At 38.3% G+C, this 25,836-nt stretch overlaps 1 protein-coding gene across 2 annotated transcripts in view; it reads right to left on the bottom strand.

The window, feature by feature from the left end:
• The window catches only part of mmp17a (matrix metallopeptidase 17a), a 70,544-nt gene that overhangs the window by 17,898 nt on the left and 26,810 nt on the right, over positions 1-25,836 (bottom strand). For both annotated transcript variants that reach the window (XR_006841907.1, XM_046375850.1), the window contains 3 exons: positions 15,573-15,705; positions 14,553-14,688; positions 1,138-1,424 (listed from right to left, as the gene is read on the bottom strand). Coding sequence is in view for 1 of the 2 variants with exons in the window: in XM_046375850.1 (XP_046231806.1) it covers positions 1,138-1,424; positions 14,553-14,688; positions 15,573-15,705 (556 nt within the window). In the remaining variant the exon portion in view is untranslated. The remainder of the gene's footprint in view (positions 1-1,137; positions 1,425-14,552; positions 14,689-15,572; positions 15,706-25,836) is intronic.

The following is a 25,836-nucleotide window of genomic DNA, read 5'->3' on the forward strand; positions in this document are numbered from 1 at the left end:
TGACTCCATTATAAGCTGAATTCCTAAATTTAAAAATGCACTTCAGTAAAGTAAGTGCAAAAGTATTGGTAGCATTTAAGGTTATAGCTCCTTTATGTGGAACTAACATTTTTATATTTTAATCTGAGCCATGCCATGTATTTTACAAAGTGATATGTTTTGTGTAAAATCTTAATCTTGCAGCTAACTAGTCACTACAGCTGTCACCAGAAGGCATAATATTTCTCTCAGAAATGTAGCGTAGTAGAATAACAAGTGTAAAATGGAAAGACTCAAACCGAGTGGAAATTTAACTTGACTAAATGAACTTTCCACCATTGTTGCTCACTGCAAAGGCAGACTGATATGTTCTGCACAAAACAGTGTTTTCACAACCCTAAAGTCGCGGCACTGTGTTATTGTGTCCACATCACTCTCTTATCGATTGTCACTGGAACAGTTGTTAGTTGACATCACTGATTATAATGTTGCTTCCAAGTCTGGTAGAGACCCCTTCCTGTCAGCTTTTCAAAACCTTCAAATCAAAGGAAGCATTTTGCTGCAATGAGTAAAAATACTTTAATCAGTCTAAATATGGTGCCTTTGTCTCTTTCTTCTGCTTTTTTCTTATTGCTTAAAACAAGAATAAATGTATCAGTGGCATATGGGTGTAAATTGATTTGTTTATGGCATTTGGAGGAAATGAAAGGATGGCTTTTATGCCTCCTAATAAGCTTGTGATAACAATCACCACTGCTTTAGTCAATGAGTCCTGTATCTGAAACCATTGTATACTATATTCATAGTTCGAACATATTAAATATTAATTAGATAATCTGGAACATGAACAAAGGGTTGAAGCACAGCTTGGCTCCAAAATACAGTTAACGCTCTACTTTGGGTTATAGAATTCTGGGTGAGAAAGGAAGCTTAATACAGTTTTCAGGCTTTTTTCATTTTCAAGTTCTCTGGACCATTTCAGTCTCCTACATTTTATAGTACTCCGGGAAGGTCTGAGAAAAGTTTTGGTGAGATGTGTTCCAGAATATCAATTCTATGCCAGTTCTCTATCGTCCTACAATCTGCTGCCACATCTTTTTCTTTGGGTTCACACTCTTTCATTGTTATAATTACATATTCAAGTTCATTTGTCCTCACCTGGTGATCTGAAGGTCCAGGCCTCGTCGTCATCAAAGTGTGTATCCCCAGCTGTGAATCTCTCTCCTGGAAAAAATGCGTGTGCCACGGTGCCACCTGGTCCATCAAAGGGATAGCCATCATTGTGGTCGGCCTTCGTGAAGTCGATTTGAATGTCTGCATCACTTCCTGCTACCTCGTGGAAGTTAAGTGGTGCGATGTCACTCCAGACCTTCAAGGCGTAGTACATCAGCGCTCGAACAGTGTCCCTGCCCAGTAAGGCCGAATCCTTAGGGAAGGTCCTCACCCTGACAGAAGAAAGGGAGAGGGAGGATGTGTTACATAAAAGAAAGAAGAAGGGAAAATAAAACATCAGGTGCCAGATTTTCACTCTCTGGTGGACTGTATGGACTGCACCTCGCCAAAAAACCCTGTAGCAGTGTTCACTTTTCTGAATAAACACCATTTCACTCAAACCCTCAGTAAATCACAAAAATGTCCAAACATTTAAAGAAGAAATATACTTGTCCTTACAGCCCTCTATACTGTCCAGCCTTTACTTGAAAAATTAAAGTGTAATAAATGAAACTTAAATTAACAAAACAATTTTTCTCCTTTCAGATATTGTCTTTCATTACTTTTGTTGGGACCTTGTTGGGACCTTGTTTAATTATGAATTAAAAAGAGAGAGAGTTAAAAAAGATTCTGTTTTTTAACACCAGAAAAGTTGACTGTGTGATTTGGCAGCTTTTACAACAGTTCGCCTGGAAGATTGACTAACTACAATAACTTGCTTTTAAGAAAAACCTTCCTGTTTGTGTTTGGAAAGAACAAGCCAATTTAGCAGATCTTTTAGTTTCAAATTTCAGGTTTAATTTAATATTACATGTGTACAGAGGAGTTTTGGTGAAACAGTGTTTGGATTAAATCATTAATGTTTACTACACTTATCTAGATTTGTTAATGCAAATTTGGTAATTTGTCAAAACAAATATTTGACGCCATGGGAATGTAGACGTTTGTACATAGCCTGGTAACAGATAGTTGTTTTAAGATAGCTCTGATGTACTTAGGTTTCACTCTGTCAGGCGACACACTGACTGTATGTTCCAGGTCAGCAGTTACCTGCAGCTGAACTTCACTTGAAATTCATGGAAAAAGAAACTCAATGCTCTATGTGACCCTTCAGGCTCTACTGACAAGATAAATTTAACCAATGTAGGCTGTGTTTAGACCTCTTTGAAGGTTTGTTCACCCATCTTAAAGCCTGATGATCTACTGTTTTTTTATTGTTTTTTTCTTTTTTTTTTCCTTACAGGAAACTTCTGAGTCACAATAACCTAAGCCACCAGCTACATTTCATCCCTGCATGAGCCAGGGCAGCAGCTGTTTCGGCGACTTAGCTTGTAGCTGAGGCTGACTGGACCTTTGCTGTCAAAGTCAAACTTCTGAACACCTGCCAGAGGAGCTCACACCAGCGAGATCTCTTTAATCTTTGAACTCACTTCTTAAGGCAAGCAAGTTCACACACTTATTCAAGTTCTGTCGTGGTTTATCTCTGTTTCTGTTTTGCTCCCACTCGCTCATTCACTGCTTACTTTTCATCCACTGTACAATGTTTGATATTTTGGATTGTTACACACACACACACACAAACACACACACACTAAAACGTATTACCCTGTATGCATTCAAGCAGTAAAACAGACAAACAGTAATTTTTCTCTCCCTCAGCATTCCCCATTTTTCTCTCTACAATTTTTGGCCATATGTGTACTGCATATGATTGATTTTCTTTTAGAAGTCCTATCATTGTAAGTGGTGCAATGTTTTTTTTGCCTTTGTAAGCTTTATTTTTCTTCTACTTTTTCTGTGTTAAAGAAGTCTCTTTCACAGAGATGATTGATCCGGGAACAACCAAAACATACACTTTTGTTGAATTTTATGCAACGCTTACAGTTTGGTTTATAAATTTTTGTCTTCCACTATTGGCCAGCTCGAACTGTACAAACTGTATGATTTAATTGGTACTATAACCAGTAATTTCATAACAACAATGGATGATGTTTCTACGTGGATGTGAAACAAGCCACTAATGAACCAAAAGAATGACAATGGATGATGATGTTTTGGTTTTCCAGCCTGAAACATTATTGTCTAGGTTCATTCTCACTGCTCTCATTAACCTTGTTTTCAGCCACAGCAGTCAGCTGCTTCAACCAAAAAGGCATTAAAATCCAACTGTACGCTGCCTGCTCATATTGGACTTTAAAACCTTTGTGAGGTGGACACAAACACAACTCTTAACGAATGCTGATTTCTTTCTGTGTATGAACAGGCAGCTCTGCTAAAAGGTCATGTGTTTACTGTTATTGCAGGTTAAAAGATCCAGTGTGTAGGATGTTGTGGCATCTAGCGGTGTAGCTGCAGCTTGATACACCATGATACACCAGGCGTTATTATCAATATTACATTTCTGCCACTAGATCCACCTAAATCCTACACACTGGACCTTTGTCAGACTACCATAGTATCACTGCTTCTCACTGTTATAGTCATGACTAATGCTATACATAAAAAAGCAGTATATACGGTAAGCATACAAAAAACAGCAATGGTTTTGACCATAATCGGCCATTTTTTAAACAAAGAAAACTGCAGCCTCTCTTCTTCCAATAAAATCCTTTCAAGGTCATCTTGGTAGCTTGCTAACATCCATAATTTCAGCTCCCATTAGCGGACACTTTCTCTTGCTCCTCCTTGCTGTACCCGTTTCAGCTGCATCTGGCTGTGCTGTAACCGCGATGTCTTTAGCACACCCAGTGATGCAAATGAGTTCATTAGTGTGGCTAATTAATGTATTAATTAGCAAATATGTCTATGTCAACATGTTGTCACAAAGCACATGGGCTGCATTAGCAATGTTAGCTTTAAGCAATGAGGAAGTAGTATTTTCAAAATGAGTTTTATCTCATTAAGATGCAAATGTTTGCAGCAAGTCACCTCAAAATCTAATCAAATCACCTACTCTATGGGGAGAGCCATAGAGTAGGTGATTTGATTAGATTAGATTGTGTACAGTGGCCTATGTATGTTTTTTTTTCATGTGTTGATTTGTTCACAAAAATGGACCTACACAGTCCACTTATTTATACTGCCAGAGCCTCTGATCCTCACTGCAAACCACTGTTAGCCAAGGTCACTGCTAATGGCTCCTCCACAGACAATTCACCTGCTTATTAGTCCTAATTCAGATGGACGAGGGTCAGTGATTGTGCACGTCTGTGTGTTTGTGAGTGTCTCTGTGTTTGGCTGAATGAGAGACAAAGATGGAGAGGAAGAGTGCATGGTTTTGTCAGTGTGTAAGTTTATGTATGTGCATCCGAATGTGTGTGTCGGCCTGTGAGTGTGTGAATGTAATTGTAGGGAAGTCTCACAAGGTCAGAGCAGTCACACCCTGCATTTCAGATAAACTGAGGAGTCCCAGGGAACTGCTGGTGTTTACATAAGGAAACTATAGGTGAATAAATGAACCAGGTGTCATATCCCTGTGGTGCCTCCTTTAAATATGGTTAACTTTACAGAGCATAGCAGAGGTCCTGTCAGTTTGTCAATATTACACCTTGACTTTAACAACCTTATCGATTATGAATTAATCTAGTGACCAACAGGGTCAGACGACGTTTAGTAAGTCCACACATGTATAGTTTTTTTTTCATGTTCTAGTGTAGTACTGACACAAACGTCTGTGGCTATATTTTATTTTTTTCAAATAGAAATTGTATGCCATATCAGATGTCATTTTATTCCTTTCCACTCTGGCATAATTTGTATAGACACACAAATAACAGGTTTTTGTTTGCAGTAAATTAGAGAAATTGGGAGAAATTAAAAAAATTATGGGCTCCGGTAAAATATTTCACTCTCTTCAAAATGCTTTAAATATGTTTATGAGCCAAGACATTTTCTGTTCTTTAGGGTATAAAGACACACTACAGATATTGAAAATGTCAGCAGAAAAGGTATTACAGTACATGAGTTTTAGCATTCTTTTGTATGTCAAAGGAAAACTGAGCAAATATATTTACCTTATATCAGCCGTAATGTATCATTTTAGTTGACATTAATGATTTGTTTACTTTGGATGAATTAATTTTGATATATGACAAAATTTCTGAAGGGTATTCTTTATTAAATCTCTATTAAATTATCTAATTAGCGACATATATTTTATGGTTATGACTCAAGTTAACATTTCTGTCAAAAGTTATGTAAGGAATTTGTTTTGCAGTTGTGAAAACACTACTTGTCAAAACATTAAATAATGTTATTCTCGCTATGACGATAAAACTCAGACAGGAAGTCTCTGCACTTAGCCAAGAAGCAGTTTTAGCATGTGACTCTTCACACAACCGCAATTTGTTAGATTTCAACTTTTGTATAATTAAAAGAGACAAAATATGCTGTGGGAATTAGTAATGCTATTAGACAAATTTTCTTGACAGTCAGGCTACCACTTTCCCTGATTTCAGCCTTTAAGCTAAGCTATTCTAATCACATGTTGGCTGTAACTTCATATTTAGTTAACAGTGATATCAATCATCTCATCTAACCCTCAGCAAAAACCTGAATAACTATTGCAGCATGTCAAACTATACCGCTAGTGATCTGCTAACACCACACATCTACACTGCACACATTCTGTATTGAGAATTATTCATTCCTTGTGAGTTGACTGACAGTTAATCTGTTACTCTGTTAATACCAGAGTAACTTTTACGGTATGTTTATTCACAGAGATGTTGTACCTTAGGGGCAAACAATTAAGATCAAACAATGTGACCGTTGATGACAGTTGTAGTCAAGTTTTTGTGGGCAATAATGCAGTCACAGCTCATATAATCTCATGGTTTTCTCAGCTTGGCTCTACAATACCAAACTTGTGACTCAAGCTGATGGCTGTGTGATCATGTTTTTTCCCCCCCCTTCTTTTTAAGAAATTTCATGACCGTGACTGATGAGCAGTTAGAAAGTGATAAGCACACGAACCAGCAGCGTTTGGAGAAAAAAAAGTGCAGATGTAAGAGTTTTTGGCTGCAGCATAAAGCGAGACTCATCAGTGGCTCAGTGGCTGAGGGCTGTTTAGCAGCAACAGAGCTCCTGAGTGTGCATCATTGACTCACAAATAAATATCTGAGAACAGAGTGTGCTATCAGACATTTCCACATCAATCAAATATAATACCTCCATAAAGAACTGCTTACATCAAGGAATACCTTGGCACTACTGAGCAGGCAGTCCTGGGCAGACTGTGAATCTTTAGCTATGGTGCTTTACTGACAAACAGAGGATGGAAAAGGAAGAAATACCATGAGGAAGAAGGAGAGGGAAGAGAGGGGGGCATTGTTACAGGCTTAAGGGAATGAAGGTGAAGCAAGAAAATAGATGAAATATGCAAATGAACATCACAGTATTCTTAATGATTCAGCACTTATTTGTGCATTTGATAAAATGTGTCACAATAAATAATGTTTGCAATCTTGTCATTTTATATTTGTCATTTGCTTTAACCAAAGGAAAAATAAACTATTCTCATTACTGCATTTGATTAGGAAAATTTTTTAAGTGAAACCAGCTCTGTGAAAGCTTTTACGTTGGATTTACTGGATAATCCAGTGAAAATACCAGAGAGGGCAAGTCAAGTGTAATTAGTTCTGTAATTTCACACATGAAGCAGTGATTAATATGGGTGTAATTCCACATAAATAACACACTTGATACACATAAAAAATGATCTATTTTTGACTAATACTAAAATCTGTATATTTGCAGGTACCATTCAAACAGTGGTCATTCGAATCCAGAAAAAACCTACCATTATTTTGAAAGTAACAATCAATTTGACATCTATTAAAGCAGGGTATGAGGGTATTTTGGTTTTTGAGTACCTGGATTTTTGAAGGTATTAGTGTCTCTTTATTTCCTTTGTCTTAAAGGGTAATCTTTAATTCACCGTGCTGTAAGAAAGGGACAGCTAGGTCTAGGCTATTTTTAGGGCAATTTCACTACCTTTACTCAGAAGCATTTATCTTGGTCATCACAAGTACCATCCATACATGCTGTACAGTGTTTTTTTTTTCAGCACAGTCTAGACTATATAGAGCTGCAATCATTTTATGTGGTAATACAAAAACTAACTAAATTGTTTACAAAAACATTTTGTTTGTGCCAGATTGAAATAAATGCTTTTTTTACTTTTTACTGAATTAAATGATATTGTTTTTTTCCTGATGAAAAATGTGTTTTATTTGAAAGAAACATGCAATATATACATCTTGCTCATGTTACAGAATAGAAAATTAGTGAAGTAAGTACAATGCAGCTGTATCTGTGTTTACTTCTCTCTGCTCTTCTTCTCTGAACTTTCTGCTCTGCAATGGTGACCTGAACTGACCTGACATGAACATCAACTGAGGCTTCTGCCTCCGTGCACACACACTTACAGTAGCCTGCGTGCGCTCAGGTGACCTGCGCTCTTCTTTTGACAACATTTGAATCATTGCAATGAAAAGCAATAAAGTGCTTTTCGATGATTCAGTGTGAGATGCAATGTCAGCCTTATATGGACACGTTTCGTCAGAGAAACACACGACAGCTTCGCAATCCGTTCTGCTGCTGTTCAGTTCTGCTGTTCTTCACGTCATGTAGTGTCTGATAAGTATTTGTGTTAAATGGGTGAAGAAGAAATTAGTCATGGTATTATTTTGCCTTCAATGCAGACATATATGTTTCTGCTCTTTCATCTGATATGCGTGCCTTATCTATAAAAATCATGAAGAGGCCAGAAGAATGGCAAATAAAGCCATACTTTTGCACATAATTCACAATACAATATATACTTTCAATAAGCTTCCTTTCTATTGCAGTGGAACAGAGTGAGATTAATTTCCCAACAACAAAGATAATGGATGTAATGACAGAAAACAAGCAAGTATAATTAAATCACTGCAAGTTAACATAGTAAACCCTCCAGTTATCAAGTACATGAAACGGCTGTGGGGAGCTGGGCTCTTTCTCGCTGCAGTGAAGCGACTGTGAGATTATAGGAAGTTTTCCATCTTATCTGACAGATGTAAAACTTTGTTGAAAATGCAGATGAAACCATCCATGCAAGCCAAACTATGAAACTATGTTATAAATACGTAATGAGGAGAGAAATTAGTTTTGCCATGACAGACTCCATTACGCAATATTGTCTCAGAGTGATGCTGGTTGGGTGAAAAATGGGAAACAGGGTAGATGGTTTCCCAGTAGAATAACTTTTAAATGGCATCGGTATTTGAGCACAACTCTGCACTTCATCTATTGAAAATGTTGCCGTGTGGGATCAACAACAAAGAGATCCTTGGAGCCAAATAGAGGTTCAGGTGACAATAGAAGGCAAAAGGTGTAAGACTATAGCAGATGTTTCTGGGAGTGTAAATGGTGATTTTTTTTTTCCACCTCACAAAAGAGCTAGTAAGTCCATAAAGAAGCCAGAGACCATACATTTTTCACATCAAACAAAAAAAAGTTTTCATTGAATTAAATCCTAATGCACTTCTGATGCAGCAGTTCGGTATAGAATATCAATGTTTTACTATGTTGCATTACTGATAACCCACACCATATGGAAACCTCTCAAAATGTGACTGAATGTCAAATAAAAAAATAATCTGAAAGTGTTCATAATAAAAGCACACTAAATTTACCATCTGCTTCTTGGCAGGAGCTACGAGCAGAAAGAAAATCTACAGAAGACACAAGGTCTATATACAGTATCTCATTTTCCACTAAAACTTGGCTTGGAACTGCGAGGTGAAAGGTGGCTGCATTCGACCGAAAAGACAGGCTGCCCTAATTCACAAGGCTGAGTGGGGCCGAGCCTCGTAAGGCGTGTGATTGGCAGCAGTAGGATGGAGTGAAAGAGAGAGTGGGAGAGCGAATGATGAGAGGAAGCAAAATGTTCCAGTCATAAAACAGCAGGTCTTCACAGCAGCGTACATGCTGGTCCCCTGAAGCAGATGTTGACTCTGTACAACAGTTTTGATGCAGCGTGATGCTGGATTGCTGCTACATGGTTTTCCAGGTCAGCTGAGACCTTACGAGAGCCTGCATGCAATCATATCCTCACCCCCTGAAAAATGCCTGGATCTCAGCCTGAAGGCCTCCAGTGGGCGGACTCGGGGAATTATTTCAATAAGGCAATGCCATCGGGACAAAGTCACCAGGTGATTTGTTATCACTAGACATGACCATCCTGCCCCTAGTGACAAGTGCTTCATCCATCTGAACTCATCCTCCTTGGAGTCAGATCTGTTACTTTTGCCGCTGGAAATCAGTGTGGAGCAGGAAACTTAAAACCCTATGTTGGAGAAGTTTAATCTCCGCAGCTGATCCTGGCTGGAGGAACCAGCCCATCTCTGGTAAATATGTTTATACTGGACAATTCGGCATCTCATGAGTTATGTCAAGGGCCAACATTCAGTACCAATGGAGAAGATAAGGAGCCCTTCATGTAACAAGCTACAAAGTTAGAATGTCTGCGAAGTGTTGCCTTTTACCATGAGCATGATCTTTCCCAAACCATAACCAAGTGTTCTAGTCGCCTACCCTTAATCCTACTTCAACCGTTTAACCACAGCTTCTCATAAATGAAATCCCCACCAACCATACTATAGAATTAACTTTTCAAAAAGCCTAAAGCCCTGCTACCATCTTTGTGAGACTTTGTGCATGATTATATGTTGTTAAATGATGTTAAACAGGTTTTATGTTACATATTTACCGTGTTCACCAGTTTAGAGTGTTAGAACGCTAACAGCACCAAACACACAGTAAAGCAGAGGCTCGTGTCACTAGTTTTGTAAGTACTTGGTCAGAGACCAAATTATTGTACAAAATCCTTGTATGATCTAACAAAAAGTCATGTGATCACCAAAGTTACATGTACTGTAATTCAGTTCATTCATTCATTCATTAATTCATTAAGACTGAGGGGAACCTAAAAGGTCATGGCAAGGCATCCAATAGTCCTCAAGAGATTTCAATCAAAACAACAAATGTTGCTGTCCCTGTGGCACCAACATCAGTTGGCTTCATTCTCTGGTGTTCTCCTTACACTCTATAAGGCTGAGCAATCAACATTCAGTACAGACTAATCCATCTGATACTTGCTGAGATATTAAAGTCTACATGTGCTGACTGACAAACAGATGAGCAGACCTGCAGTGTCATCCCTAGAGCCAAGCAGCTAGTGTGGCTAGAAATGTCCCAGTATGTAATCCCAGGTTTTGCAGATTTGAAATATCAGTGCTCTGTCAAGTAATAAAATTGGGACAAAACACTTATAGTTCCAAATTAAGTGCTTTTTTCTTTTTCTCTCAGAAGGTAAAGAATCTGTATTTGTGAAACAACCAGACTGATTTTTGGATCTCAAACATTTCCTTGAATCAGTAGAAAAGCAGAAATTTGATATTTGTTTATTTAAAATGATAACTCAACATTATAGAACCCATCTCAATCCTGCTGTCTCATCATCTTCACCATCTTAGTCTGAACTTTTGCATGTTTTTTCACTTTTACAGTAACTACTGCAGTCCGCTCACTGCCCTGTGCTCCCACAGCCTTCCCATTCTGCTTATCGACCTGTTTCTTCAATCCTCCAGTGCCCTGATGTCCTGTTTTTTCCCTCCGAATGTCACTTCATTCTGCTTTTCTTGTGTCCTAACTAAGATCTATTTGCTGCCCAGGGTCATCTTTCTTCTGCAGGCTGCTTCAGCCCATCTGGCCTGTGGTCTCACTCTCCATAACTGGCCTGGTTGAGATGAAGACTTTCCTTTCCTATCCAGTACTTGTCCACCAAACAGATCACAGCTACACATCACTCTAAATATGTATATTGCATTATTTTTGTTTTAGTTCATGTGTGTGTAATTCAGAAACTAAATGGTCAGTCATCTTGCTAAAACACCCCTTACCCAGAAAAGAAACTCATGTTGTCAGCTTACAGATCCAGCATCATTTGTCATTTCTAACTGAAACACTGTGTATACACTTGCAAATCAAGCTTACTTCTTTGATAAACTGTATCTCAGCATCTCATATTCTGAGCGCGGAGCCAAGATTCTTGCATCCCTACCTGTCTCTTTCAGTGTGTTCCTGCTGTCAGATGCACACTGCAGCTCGTATTAAGACAACCCCCTGCTAAAGTGAAATGCTGTGCTGACCTGTCAGCTGTAAACACCGCATTCCTCATCGAAACAAAAACTGTTTAAGTGTCGTGAAGAAATACTCAACACTATGGTGTACAAGAGTGTTTTGCAGGGCACAACTGAATGCTGGTGTGGTTACTTCACATATCATGTGACACACCCACTTTCATGTTGTTTCATGTTGTTTTTTATGTGCTAAAATGTTTAATTTGCAGTCTAATTCTGCAACTGTTAGCACCCCCAAGATGTGATCACAATATTTGATTCATGCGGAATTATAAACTTTGCAACTCAAAAACTTATAACACTCGCTAAATAATCAACATTCAGTACGAAATGAAAAGACCTGTGATTGTTCTAGTAAACTATGATGGATGAAGTCAGCATCCATACTAATGGCTCTGTGAAGCTGAACATGACACACACTGGTGCTAACATGCTCACTGTTACAATGCTAAGCTGTTGTGCAGTAGGTTCACCATCATTGTTCTGCATGTGTCAATAAAAAACAAGAAAAGATACACAGCATTGTCTAGAAGGGAACTGCTGCCTCTGTCTGTGACATTATATAAAGCATATGATTATAAAGAACTGCATATTGTTTGATGTTCACTTTGTCTAAATTCACACAAAATCTGGCAATGTAGCACCTTCCTAAGAAAAGGTTGTGCATAGATGTTTGTTTGTGTTTTGGAATTTAATCACTGTGAAACAATCAGAAAATAACTTTTTATTTCTCTGGTTTGCTGCTTTGTTGTCACTCTCTTCACTAAACTGCATCTAGCTTCTTCGGTCTCTGCTGCTGTCTCAAACTAAGGGCCAACCTGCAACTGAATCCTATGCTCATTCTGTGAAAGTGAAAAATAATTTGTGTATCCACCCCATGATTTGGGTCTGCTCCAAATTTTAATGGGTTCTTTCTTGGCCCACGCACCCTTCCACCAGAAACAAGCCTGTAGTTTTTCTGTAATCCCACCGACAAACAGAAAAACTGGACAAAAAACATGACCTCCTTGGTGAAGGGAATAAGATAACATTATAATAACTGGTCAGTCATGCCATTAAACAAGTTAGTTCAAGTCAAGACTGACTCCTCTCACTGGCAGAGGTCACTCCTCACGAAAGGCCAAAGGGAATAGTGGGGAGATTTTATGAAAGGGTGTGGTCTGACTGTCATGATTTGTGTCTAATGGCTGTCTGAGAAGTGCTGATCCTTTACAAATGCCTTACACTAGCAGGGAAAACACAGTGAGAAATCCAACCTCGTGTGGGAGTGGGCAGTGTGTGTGCATATTGTGTGTGCTCCTTTTTATGTATTTGTGCATATGTACTACTCAAGTTTTTGCGCTTCTGTCTGCATGTGTATTTGCGTCTATTGCTTTGATGTGTAGGTCTTTTGTCATATACACACATATTACACAAACCGGCTGACACACCAGCTTAGATCATCTCTATGTTGAATCATCCTGGACAGCGTATGTGAATCAGCACGAGCCAAACATATGTTTCGCTGGCTCTTCCTCTGCTGTCTAGCACTAAGCCGTACCCATGACAGATGGTCCAGCTGCACTTAACATGACTGTGCAGTGTAAACTGCAGAACGACTCTGTGATGAAGCATTTTATCTTCAGGAATCATGTAAATGACATTGGTCTCTGCGTAGAACTGCCAGTGCGCTTAATGAAATTTCACAAGAGTTCAAACATTATATAAAAGAGAAATTGGTTGCTATGTATAGCCTCAGAGTTTGTTTAAGGTGTCTCTAAACACCATGCCACCTTTACAAAATGCTCTTCCTCTTAGCAAAAAATTGATTGAGAAACCAAAAGATATTTTTTCCTTGAGGGAGTCACCTAATCTAATCTACCAAAGGATGCACAGATGGAGATAAAAAATGTGGTGGTTTGTCTCTAATTCCACATATTGCACAGGTGTAAGAGTATTCAGCTTAGATAACCTGGTCACATTTGACACAGATTGAACTTTACTCAAAATGAGCCATGCGATATATGATACATATCATTTGACAAAAGAAAAACATCTGTCATTTCATATTATGATCACTTATTTCGCTGTGCCACTAATCACTCTCTTTACAGAGATATTGTTGCAAGAGGAGAGAAGGGAGGCAGCTGTCAGAAATGACAATCCTTGAATGACATCCAAGACAAAACGAGACAAATGTCTCCTGTTTAATGTAGGCCTACTAAAGCCAGTGTTTGATAAAGGCTTGCAGTCACCCCTTGTTGCTGCAATGTCCTTCAGTACGACATGTGTTTAAGCATTTCAATAGGCTACGTCTTTAAATATCAAGGTCCTCCACACTTGGCTCATCTGCTGTTGTGAGAACTGAATCACAGATGAAAAACTCCAAAAAACACTTATTGTGTTCTTAAGTTGCCTTTATAAAACAAATTGCCGATGAACAGAGTCAAGAGAGGTCAAAACTCCACACTTGTAATATACTGAACAACTTCACCGTTAAACAAACAATAAAGTTGGGGGTCATTAATCTCTTGCCTCTTGGCCAGTCTGCCCTATTTAAATGTTGTTTCTAATGTGTTTCATGATGACCCCGAAGAAGACCACAAGCCAAAACACTTCGGTCTATTAATAAAGTTGTTCTGAATACTATAAATGTTGCTAGAGTTTTGACCTATTTAGTTGTTTTTTGCAACTTGGAAGTAGATAAAGTTGAGCCAGAAACCTCTGCTTTGCTTATGAAGAAAGTCAACAGAGTGGACACAGGTGGGAGTGAGACAGAAAGAGGTGAGGCACTCACTAGTTTTACCACCTTTATCATCCATCACAAGCTGATGGAAAATTTTCAGGAAAAGTAAAAAAACACTTTCTCCTTATAACCGTTTTAATCTTACTAATCAACACTGGCATAAAAAAAACAATTAAGTCTGAAGAAAATTACTGTATTTAGCCATGTCTCAGAGAATCAGATTTCAAATGTGCTTGTTTCTCCCAGAGTTTGTTGTCAGCCTAGGCACTGTTGATTTTTATGGCTAACATGAGCACATACGGTAAGTGACGAATGGCTTATTATTCATTAGCAGCGACATAGCATGGCGGCTCTCCCTGCTATTTACATTACTTCGGATACAAATGGTGAATGATTGACAACGACTTCTGGGTATTCTGATCCTTTGTTACACTTGCTCCACATATTCCTACCTCCAGGATAGATGCCTTTTATTCCATTTGTTCTGAGGAGTCAGGCCTCGTTTCCTGCGACCCATTGTCACCTCTGCCTCAGAAACATCTGGCAGAGAACATCTGGGTGTTTTCATCAGACCCAGTGTGGCTTGGTCTGAAGAGGAGAAGAAAGGTAACTGAGATAAAGACTAACAGAGATACATTAATCGAACATAGTATTAATATAACACAGCAAATGTAATGTTTGGAAGACAAAGATACTTAACACATGAATACAGATATACTCAATATAAACATACTGTCTAAGTACACCACTGCAATTCAACATCTGTTTGCAAATGACTGTTTCAGTAGCTGCAACTCATACTGTATGTCCTCAGAGACATACATATGTGCATACACACAGGGGTGTGAGTAGCCATTCAGGCCATAAATCACACATGCTCTGCACTGTACCCTCCTACATGCACAATCACACTCTCACATACACTACTTTTCAGGCCATAAATTATACTTGCTCACACTCACTTAGCACTGCGCTCTCTTAAAATCACTCAAAAACAGTATCTTGCTGTCTACCCTCCACTGTCCTGTATATGTGATTTTGTAATGGTGTGTATGAAAAAGACTGATATTGTTTGCAGAATGAGAGATGTGATGTGTGTGAGGCTGAAAATATGTACAGAGAATAGTAAAAGGTATACAAATCAATACACTGTTATTCTGTTGTACACCGCTAGCACTGCAGTACTGTCATTCTACTGTGTGTGTTTGTGTGTGTGCGTGTATGACAGCAAGTAGGCTGTGCAATCCAGTACAAAAGATCTGAGATTAATATTACCTCTCTAATGGTCACTTTGTCAAAATGATTTTAATTCAACTCAGGGACAGGAACAAAAATATGTTTTTGTTACATTATACTGTATTATATTGTAGTGTATATCTTGTATTTCCTTATTTTCTCTGTAGTCACAAAGTAAACACAACTCTCTCACATAATCCTCCCCTTTCACCACCATCACACACACAGCCTCATACCGAAGACTCCGGTCTCCTTCAGCCCTCCAAACTTCTGCATGGCTTTGATGGCCTTGGTCAGGGCCTCCTTGGTCTGAAGCTGACCAGTCACAGGATCAGGGGGTGGGAGGTAGCCAAACTTACTCAGCCAGTCCTGGAAGGGAAACAGTGGACAAAAAGTTCAAGAGTAATTCAAGGCATTGCAAGGACTCCAAATATCCCAGAGCTGCTGAGTCTTACACCAGTTCATGTTTATTGTGTGTAAACACCGTGTGTCAGTGCATACATATTCAGATTCTGTGAGAGCTTTTGAATGCCACAGTTTGTACAAATACCTCCATTTAAAAGAAAGATCTATTTTCACAGCAGGCATTTTGACATGTCATAGAAGGAAAAGGCAAAGCACACGTGCTACACATAACATTATTAATGGCTGCATTCAGTTTTAGTGTTATAGTTCCACGACCCCGGTATTGTGGATGTTGGCTGACTGCTCTGTGCTTACTGGGACACAATCCAGAACACTGAATAGGAACGTGTTATTACAAACCTAAGTTTAAAAAAAACACACAGTGTTTAATTTGATTAATCAATTTTCTGAATATTTAGTTTGACATTTTACTTGTCATCGTAGGAAAAGCACAGGTGTTACTAATTACATTAACAATGGCCTCATTCTATTCCAGTGTCCCAGTAATATCATTAATTTCATTATTCACGCATGTGCTTTTCCTTTGGTGCCACGTAAGAAAGGCCCTATTCATCAGTTTCCTCCCATGTTTGCAGCATATTACTGTTGGATTTTTTTCCCAACTTGTGTGAGTGAAGCATTTTTACTTTGTAGTTTGGGACATTTTATTAGTATTCAAGTTGTGCTACTTTGATAGTGAAAGTCCTGGAAGATTAATTTTCAAGTCACTCCACATATCAACCAAATCCACCGTCTACCGTGCTCTAACTGAATCTAGCAGTTTCTCTTTGTGTCTCTTGTTCTCTTGTCCTCCATCTCCACCCCGGCATGATCTGATAGCCAGTCTGACAAGTGTGTCTTTAATGGGTTTTTGATCAAGGCTCATCAGAAACAGGTGACACAGATCGATAGCAAGGCAAACGTTCTCTATTTACAACACTGGGAAAATTCCATTACCGATAATTGACTTCAGTTCTTACAAAGCTATCTGTGGACTGATATTTGCCCCCTCATTCTGGCAGCAGATGGGCAAAAGCTTGCAGAATACAGATGATCCAAAGTGTCATTAGGGATGAAAAGGAAAAAAATTGTAGTCTTGTTTAACAATGTGTAGGAAGCAGAGGGCAAAGGACGTGTGCCTGAATAACAACTCAGGCAATGAAAAAGGTGAATTATTTTATTTTTTATTTTTCTAAAAAGAAAATACCAAGAGCATAACCAGATTTATTTGATAAAAATTATATCAACAAAAATATTTTTGTTTACTTTCTGTTACCCTAGAAATTGTGGTGAAAAGTGACTTCTCACAACAGGACAATGCATGGTAATGAAAAAAAAAAAAAAACGGGTTTAAAATTTTGTTCAGTGGCTAAATGGCAGGTCTTTATTTAAAGAAAGGCAATCATATGTGTGTATGAACATCTATAGTGTCTATCCTGCAAATACATCTCAAAGGTTCTTGTTTACTACAAGCACAATGTATGAGCACTGAATTATCTCATATCTCTGATGTCTACAAAAATAACAGTGCCCTGTGTTTATACACACTATCTTTTATTTTAATGTCCTAATAAATGTCAGGGCAGCAGTCCTCTTTTCATTTACTAATAAAACTTAAGTAACTCTCTATGCGATGATATGCTTTGAGTATCTGCACTGACGCCAGGTGGTTGGAACCAGGCTTAGATATAAAAGGTGGATAAGGGCAGGTTTATGAGTAAGGCTAATAAGAAAGAAAAGGTAATAAAGAAAACAAAATGATGATGATAGTGATGGTTGGTTTTGCGACAACTACATGTTGGGAAGGTACAAGAACAGCTGGTTTAGAAGCCTGTGTAGCATTAAAGTCACATATAGTTTGTAGGTATATGTGTGGTCTGGGTCAAAAGCATTGGACTTCTGGTGCAGGTTATGCTGAGCCAGAGGTTCTAGCAAAGCAATTTAAGGTTAAAAAGCCACCCAGCTCACTTTTCAATGATTGAATGATATGTCAGCATATGTGAACTTTGCTTCCATGTCAATCATAGCTCAGGGTTAGCTACAGAATAACACCACTGCAGCTGATATAGACTCTTTGTAAATGCTTGAAAACGGTCCCTTTAGTAGGACAATTCCTCTCCACCATCCTGCTACTGCGAAATACCATTTAACTGTATGTAGTTCAAAAAAGAAAAAAAAACATGGTTATTATATAAGCTAAGGTCTATATATCCATGAGACTCACTCTGTGCTTCACAGAAATATAGGAAATATAAGTACTATATATACAACCACAGCAAGCCTTATTGGACCTGAGAACAGCTGAGCTCTTTCTGCACCCCAGTTGGTATGGAAACCACTAAGACAGCATCAATCAAAAACGCTGTCTTTGTCGACTTTAAAGCAGCAAAAGGCAAGGCGATAACATGTTGCAGCTTTTAAACACAAAGGTAATTCAAAGTGGTTTACGTAACGACCAGGAATGCATTAGGAAATGTACAGATATAACAAATGGGAAAATTACCAGTAAGTAGAAATTAAATAAAAGGAAAAGAGCCAAAAAGGAAAAAAAAACAAAAAACAAACAAAAAAAAACTGCATGAAAAGGAGTGTTATTTCAGTGGCTGCGTTTAAATGAAAGCTAATGAACTTTCTCATAAAAAAGACTACAGTCTAGATAACAGGGAATTCAGATCTGCCCCAGTGTATAATTAGACTGGGTGTAATCCATATGAAAGACTACTAAAAGAAGTTTTTGTTAGATATGCATTATTACTGTATATACCGTACTGTAAATATAGCCTGTATCATAAACAATGTAGACATGTACAGTATACAGAATGTAAGAAGACACATTCCAACAATCAACAGCATGTTTAGACCACTGTGATTGCACTGCTGATGCTCAGATGCCTGGACCAAATGTTCTGCTGTAAAACGCAAGGTCTAAAAGGCTACACTTGATTACTCTACATCCCCACAAAATGAGAAGAGAAAGGCAGTGCGAAGACAGGGCAAACAACTAGCTCTCATGCAGAGAGAGCGAAAACGTTCATGATGAGGGGGCTGATGCAGATGCCTGAGACTTATCTTCTTTAATCATGCATTATTAAGACAGACAGACACAAAAAAAACTGAAAAAAAAACTAACACTCCAGTATTTCACTATTCCTGTACCTCAAATGAGAGCAATGTGTTCAGTCCACATAGCAGCCTGCTGCCACTTTAGCGAGCTCATTTTTTTGAACAATCAAGTCTTTCTTTGTAGTAAGCAGTCGTGTTTCAGCTGCTCCACTGCGGTCGGCATAAAAGTTTTGACGCTTTATATTACTTGTCCAAGTTGCAGAGCAGAGCCCGAAGAACCACAGATTTGACAAACAGGCAGACACAAACTTAGAGGCACTTGTGTCTACTTTATCTCGTGCCACTTGTATTCCAAGGGATGTATGTGAGAAATGTGGAGGCAAACAGAGAAATAATTGTCCGTGACAGAATATTACTTGGTACAAGGAATGAAGAAAACACACATTCTTACGTCTTACAGCATCTTGTATGTTTTGTTACATCAGGTAGAAAACAGGACAATTTAGCAAAACATTATTTCAAGACAGCTACATCCACTTTTTTTATTTGTTTAATGTAGTTATGAAACTGTCCTTATGACCATTTTGCCTGTGTTTGTGTAAAACTGCCCCTGTATATATAATTATGTAGACACACATAAAGACAGACTGCTGTGGCCTCAATGCTGTTTTTTCCAGATCTATGCTAAAGCAAAACTGAGTCTACAGCCATGCTGGCAGCTCTGTGAGGCTACATGGGCAAAGTGGTGCTTTAAGCTAAACATCACCATGCCAACATGATGTTTAGCAAGTACTGTTATGTTTAGTTTACCATCTTCATTCTCTTAGTTTGGAACATCAGCATGCTAACATTTGCTAATTAGCATTAAGCATGAAGAACAGTTTAGACAGAATGTCATTAGTTTTGCAGGTATTTGGTCATAAACATAAGAAATTAACAAAGTGAAAATTTAACCTGGACAAAAAGGCAAGAAATCACCAAAATCATTGAAATTTATTTAAATAAGGGACAGGAACGCACTCCTCAGTGCATTCAATAGATACAACAGTCAAGACATTCCACTAAAAAAAACAGCAGTGATACAAGAAAAATCAGGAGTCTGCCAAACAAAATACATTTTTTATCTTCTGTACCAAAGTGCATGGCAGTTTAGACATTTCAGTCTGAACCAATGTGGTGGGCCAAAACTGATATCCTCGGAGGGTGGCATGACTGAAGACATAAAGTTATATCTGAGGATGATGTATGACAGGCCGGTGGATTTCTGTTTCGATCTTGATTGTTGCTCTCATCAATGACTGACCTCCAGTATTAATAAATAGTTCACTATTGACTGATAAAATCAATAGTTACAAGTCATTAACCCAATTCTATCAGCACTGCATTAACCAATGTAACCTTTATTTAATATGGTGGAAAAAGAGACAAGAAAAAGTTGGCAATGAATGTTAAAAACTTTGTCTTTGAACAAAATCTGGAGTTTGCAGAATTGTCCAAAATCAACGCTGCATCTGGTGACAGGGTTGTTTATTAGAATATGGTATATCATTGCAGTGTGTGTTTACGGACAGCGGGCAAGGTTGTTGTTCTGCGCTGTCAAGAATCCCAAACTCTGCCATCTATCTAACTGTCAGGACTGCCTACCGCTCAGAAAGGTGACTGTGCAGTGATTGTGACTGACTGCGACCGTCAGCATGCATGTGTCTGTGAAAGCGAAATAAAGTCAGAACTTAACCCCACAAAACACCTCACTACAGAAAAGACTCACAACAGGGGGAAAAAACGGGTGAGAAAAGACAGGGGGGTAAAAGAGGTGGAGGGAGATAGAAGGAGACCTCTGATGAAAAGGGTTTCTTGGGTCTTAAGATCTACTCATCCTCAAGGGAGCCTTCTGTTGTACAGCCTTGTAAACATCAAACCAAACCACTGACTATGATTTCACACACCATGCGAGAGAGAGAGAGAGAGAATGTGTAAATGTGAGTCACGCATGAGCTGCATGAATAACATCGACCAAAATGAAAGAAGAAAAAACACACAGACATCAAGTGCTTTTCATGATTTCTACTGGCCTTATTCCAGCAGACCTTCCTAAAAATGATTATATGGTCAAGGTGGCACAGTGGATCAGTGTGACAGGCAGTTGCATTTCCTGCTATGTGTTTAAACACCAACTTTTATGGAGACTTTAATCAATAAATGGGGAGTGTTGTAGGTTGTGTTGCCAGGCTGGTTTTATAAGTTCCTGCAAGTATTTCATTACTTTTTTTTCCAGTGTAAAAACACGTTTCCTATTGAACAGGCTGACCACAACTTCTTAAAACACAAACTTTGTAAACCTGCAAAGGGAATATTTGTCCTAAAAAGACAGATTTAAGGGTTTAATATTTCATATTAAAATGCAGATTCATGATATCCTAAATATAAATAGACCACTGGGGAACAGGCAAAGAATAATTGAAGACCAAGAAGATGTTTCGGTTCATAAGAAGGGTCATAATTCATTCTGGAGTTTGAAAAACAAAAGTCATTTGGGTCCACTTTTAGAGAGCTGAATGATTAAAGTGCTGGCAGAATAATGGGCCCTAATCAATAATGTTAAAGCCTGACCATTTGTTGTGCATTAACCAATAAAGACTGACTTCTTTAGGAAAAATGAAAAGAGTCTTGGGTAGCATGGATGGGCCAATCATCTTAACAGGATATTTTAATCAAGTGATGGACAGATTCTGTGACATAAGCAGATATAAGTAGTCATGCAGAAAAAGGATAGTCCAGCTGAGGCAGGGGATGTGGGTGTGAGTGATATCTGGAGATCAAGAAATGAAGAAAAATGCACTTTCTTAGTGTACACTAATGTGAGTCCAAGTCATTGTTCACTATTAAGCAGTGTCTGGATGGCACTGTCGGCCAGTATGCCTGTTAACTACTTGGTCTTGACTGAAATAATGCCACAACTTTTGAATGGATTTCCATGAACTTTTGTACAGACACAAATTGTACTGACTTTGAGGGAAATGTCTTTACAACTACTGGATGGATTGCCACAGCTTTTTGTACACATGTCCATGACCCTCTCAGGCTGAGTTTCAATAATTCTGATGATAACTCTTCCCTCATCCCCAGTCCTTTTTCACTTCCTCTGTCCTACATCCCCCACTTCGCTGACTGACTCACTGTTGCTCCTGCACATTTCATATAAATATCTCGTATAAAACTGAGAAATGGGAGAAACAGAAGTGGATTAGAGTGAAAATATCAGCAAATCAGTGAATGCATTTGAGAGACAGAAACAAAGATAATCTTGTCAGATGGGTGTCTTAATGACAAGTCAAGGACCCAGATGGACAAAATGGAGATCTCAGAGAAAAATAGCAAGTGTCAAACAGACAGACCGGGTAGGAATGGATGTGATGTGGCATGACCTACAGACACAGGGACATATAGACATGCATCTGGTAGTGAGGAGAGGCACACTGTGTGGCAACTGGTAGTTATAAAAATAATAACATAGCAATCACAAGAGTAATCAGCCTGTGTTGAAAATAACCAGGATTATACCACTCCAAACAAGTCATTTTTGAAATGTTATGTATTTGCATGATAATTAGTTATACAATTCCAGTAATTTGGTGGAAATTCAACATGCATCCCTTGCGCGACTTGTGTTAGTTGTCTGAAATGCTGCTTTTTGTGGGATCTGGTCCTTAATGGGACACTTTGATCTTCTCCAGTTGTTTTAATTTAGGAGTGAAGTAGTTCTGAGGAACTGCTGCAACAGCAGGGTGAAGATGAAAGAATGCAAGAAAATAAACAATGTTCTCTCTTTTACACACTTACGTTGAAAATGATCTTAGTTTTCTAATGCAGATAAGTAAACAGAACAGAATTTCTTTCCCACTGTCTTACTGATTCACTGATTTGTCTTGTGCAGAAGTTCTTTCCAAATTTCCAATTTGCATTTTTCATTTTATTTGGTCGTCTGTGTGCCAACTTAGTTCTCAGATTAGGAAGACGGTTATGCAATGATACCCAGAATTCAAAAGAAATAGCAGAGAATGTGAACAACTACAGTGGAAAAAAATTCGCTGATAAAGATAGTGATTATATAACATCATCACATTTACACTCTGTTTGTCGCTTCACTAAGATGGTACACTTTTAATTACACACCGCTTTTCACAGGGTGGCTATAAAACACCCTGCTACAATATTGCGGATACTACACACATACTGTACAAATACAAAGGCCCTCACAGGTTAGTTAACAGCACATAATTGCTTATTTAGAATTTCTGCATTTTTAGTGTTAGTGCTGCTGTCGTTTGGGTACACAGAAACAGCACGTAGGCTGGGCTATGTTTGAGATGAACTAGTTCGTCCAGTGTGCTGTCCAACCATATCAGGAGAGAAAAGTGTTTGCAGTTGTTCCGACCACTGAGTTGCATGTTTTTGGACAATCTCACCCCGGAAAACTTTCATGCAAACGTTTGTCACAAGCGGTTGTGTAATGAATGAAACCAGAGGTACATAGTTCAAACCCCGGCTCCTTTCCTCGCCTCTGCATAGCTGGTCAGTAATGGCGTAAAGTGGGTGTGAATGTTTCAAGGTTTCAGGCAAACAGTTCTGATGGAATAAAAACATAGAGTGTGTGCTGATCAAGGCGCCCACTAACAGAAACCAACCATGACCTGAATGATCTGTCAACACCTAAAAATTTATGAAGAGTTCAAACATAGAAAAGAGTACTGGTTTCACTCGGTTTCATTTAGATGTTATACCATTGCTTACAGCGTAAAAGGTACATGTTTTATGCTATATTTATTGTGGACACATCTACACTTTTATGAATTAAAACTATGGTTCCCAGCCTGAGGGTCAAGACCGGGAAGTGCTCCAAGTGTAACTCATTTGTAGAAGTGGAGAAAATACTCAAATTTTGTACAGAAGTAAAAGTAGCAGTATTTTACTTGTGGCAGAAAAAAAGTGGCAGAAAATTCTAAAGTAATTCAGAAATACCTCAAAATTGTACTCCAGTACAGCACTTGTGCTTAGTTAGTTTCCATCACTGCTCATTTGTGTCATGTCTTATCTTCTGTCTTTGGATTTAATTTTAGCACCCTGAGGAAGACTATAGGTCATTTTATTGTACTCACAACTCAGAATAGCTTGAAATCTTTTTTTTTTATGAGTGGCAAGATAAAAATGAGGGGTCTTAAAATGATTATCAAGACACAGTAAGAAAAAAGAAAATTCTGAAATACATAATAGTTTCACCTCCTCTACACTCAAAAAAAATGTCATTCAAATAAAACTATCTGTGGAAGAAACAACAGTGGACATTATGCAAATGATGACAGGGGGCTGTGAGGAGACGCTTTGCTTAAAATTGGAAAGCCAAAAAAGATATGCATTAGAGGATATTGCCACTTAGAAACATTGCTGGAACTAATTTAGTCGTCAGCCCAGGTCTCAGCCATTTGAACATTCCTGAAAATTGGAAGCAACAAGTAAATCACCAGAGTGTATAATACAATTCTGAAGTCTTTGATACAGCTCCAAAGCACCCCTTTCCAGTAAACAACAAATGTGCTTTGTATTTTATGCATAGCTCTTCATAATAATAGGACATGAAAAAAAATCAATCCATACTCATAAACTCATACATATTTTCAATGGGTATTAAAGTGGATATTAAATCATCAGAGGTTTTGTTTGTTCTATTACGCACTACATTATCTGTATATGTAAATCTGTTTGCATTGAAATGCTCTGGTCACTGTAATACTATTACACAGGCAGGAATATAGCAGCTAAATGGCAGACATTTCTTATTCCATTTCATCTTACCGTCTGTTTCCTCTCTCCCCCTTTTCTTTTTCAGCCACCTTTTTCTTTCTTTTTTGTTTCCTGTGTCTCCATGAGCTCACAGCCTTTCTGAGCGACATTTGCAGTAAAGATAAGAGAAAAGAACAAGAGTGTGGACACGGAAACAGAAAGACACAGGCAAGAGAGGTGGACAAAAACTGCCAATAAACAGCCCTTGAGCACACACACACACACATTTAACTCAACTATGGTCCCACAACCCTTCCTGTTACAGATTTAAGTCATTCCAACATCATATAACGCATGCTGCCAGAAAAAGTCCTGCCACTCTCGTCCCGATTCCCCAGAAAATCAAAGTTCACCCTCCCTTCCCTTCAGCCTCTGTATAAAGCTCAATCTGTTTCATCCTCCCAGCTTGTGAACGCCTCCATCCAACAAAGCCACCCTCTGTTTTCCCTGATAAACAGCTGCTGAGTCTCTTCAACCTCTGTCTTATTGACAAGAAATGAGTCACCGGGAGACGTTTAACCCCACAACCCTGCTGTCTCACAGTTCGATAAAGTAGCCGTGGCCACTTTGTTGTTTACATTGTTGATTAATGGAGGAAGGAAGGAAGACCTCTAAGGTTATAAAAAAGTAAAGTGCTAATATAAAACAGAAAGAAAGGGATTCATATTGAGTTGCACTGGCTGACTTAAGTGCTTCTTCCTGCAAATGTTTGTGTCTTTTATACTGACATACAGTATATAAGATAATTTAGGAAATGCTCTTAATTGAGGAGTGAAAAAGGGTTTGGAAATTCATAACACAACTCATTTCTTATAGCAAAGTGTAGCATGAGCATTTAAGAGCAGCTGTTCAATATTTTATTCTCTTAAAAAAAAAAAAATCGCTGAATTTCTGTAAGTGATTATTCTGCAAAAGCATTTAGACTTTTGAGTTGTTATTTAATTCATGAGAAATTCCTGAGGAGCAAATGTCTTGTGTACATTTAACAAAATGGATTCCGTTCATCTTTGAGGACCTCCAAACATATCTTTGCAAACCAGATTTTTACCTAATTTTAAACAATGATCAGTTTACATCGATTTGCTTGCATTACTACTTTTGTTAACGTGTTATCCCAATCAACTGTCACTCAGAGGAATAGAATGCAATGAAACCAATAGCCAGATTGTGAGGGCTCAGAAAACAATAATTAAA

The sequence above is a fragment of the Scatophagus argus genome, chromosome 20 (assembly GCF_020382885.2).
Source record: "Scatophagus argus isolate fScaArg1 chromosome 20, fScaArg1.pri, whole genome shotgun sequence".
Classification (NCBI taxonomy): Eukaryota; Metazoa; Chordata; class Actinopteri; family Scatophagidae; genus Scatophagus; species Scatophagus argus.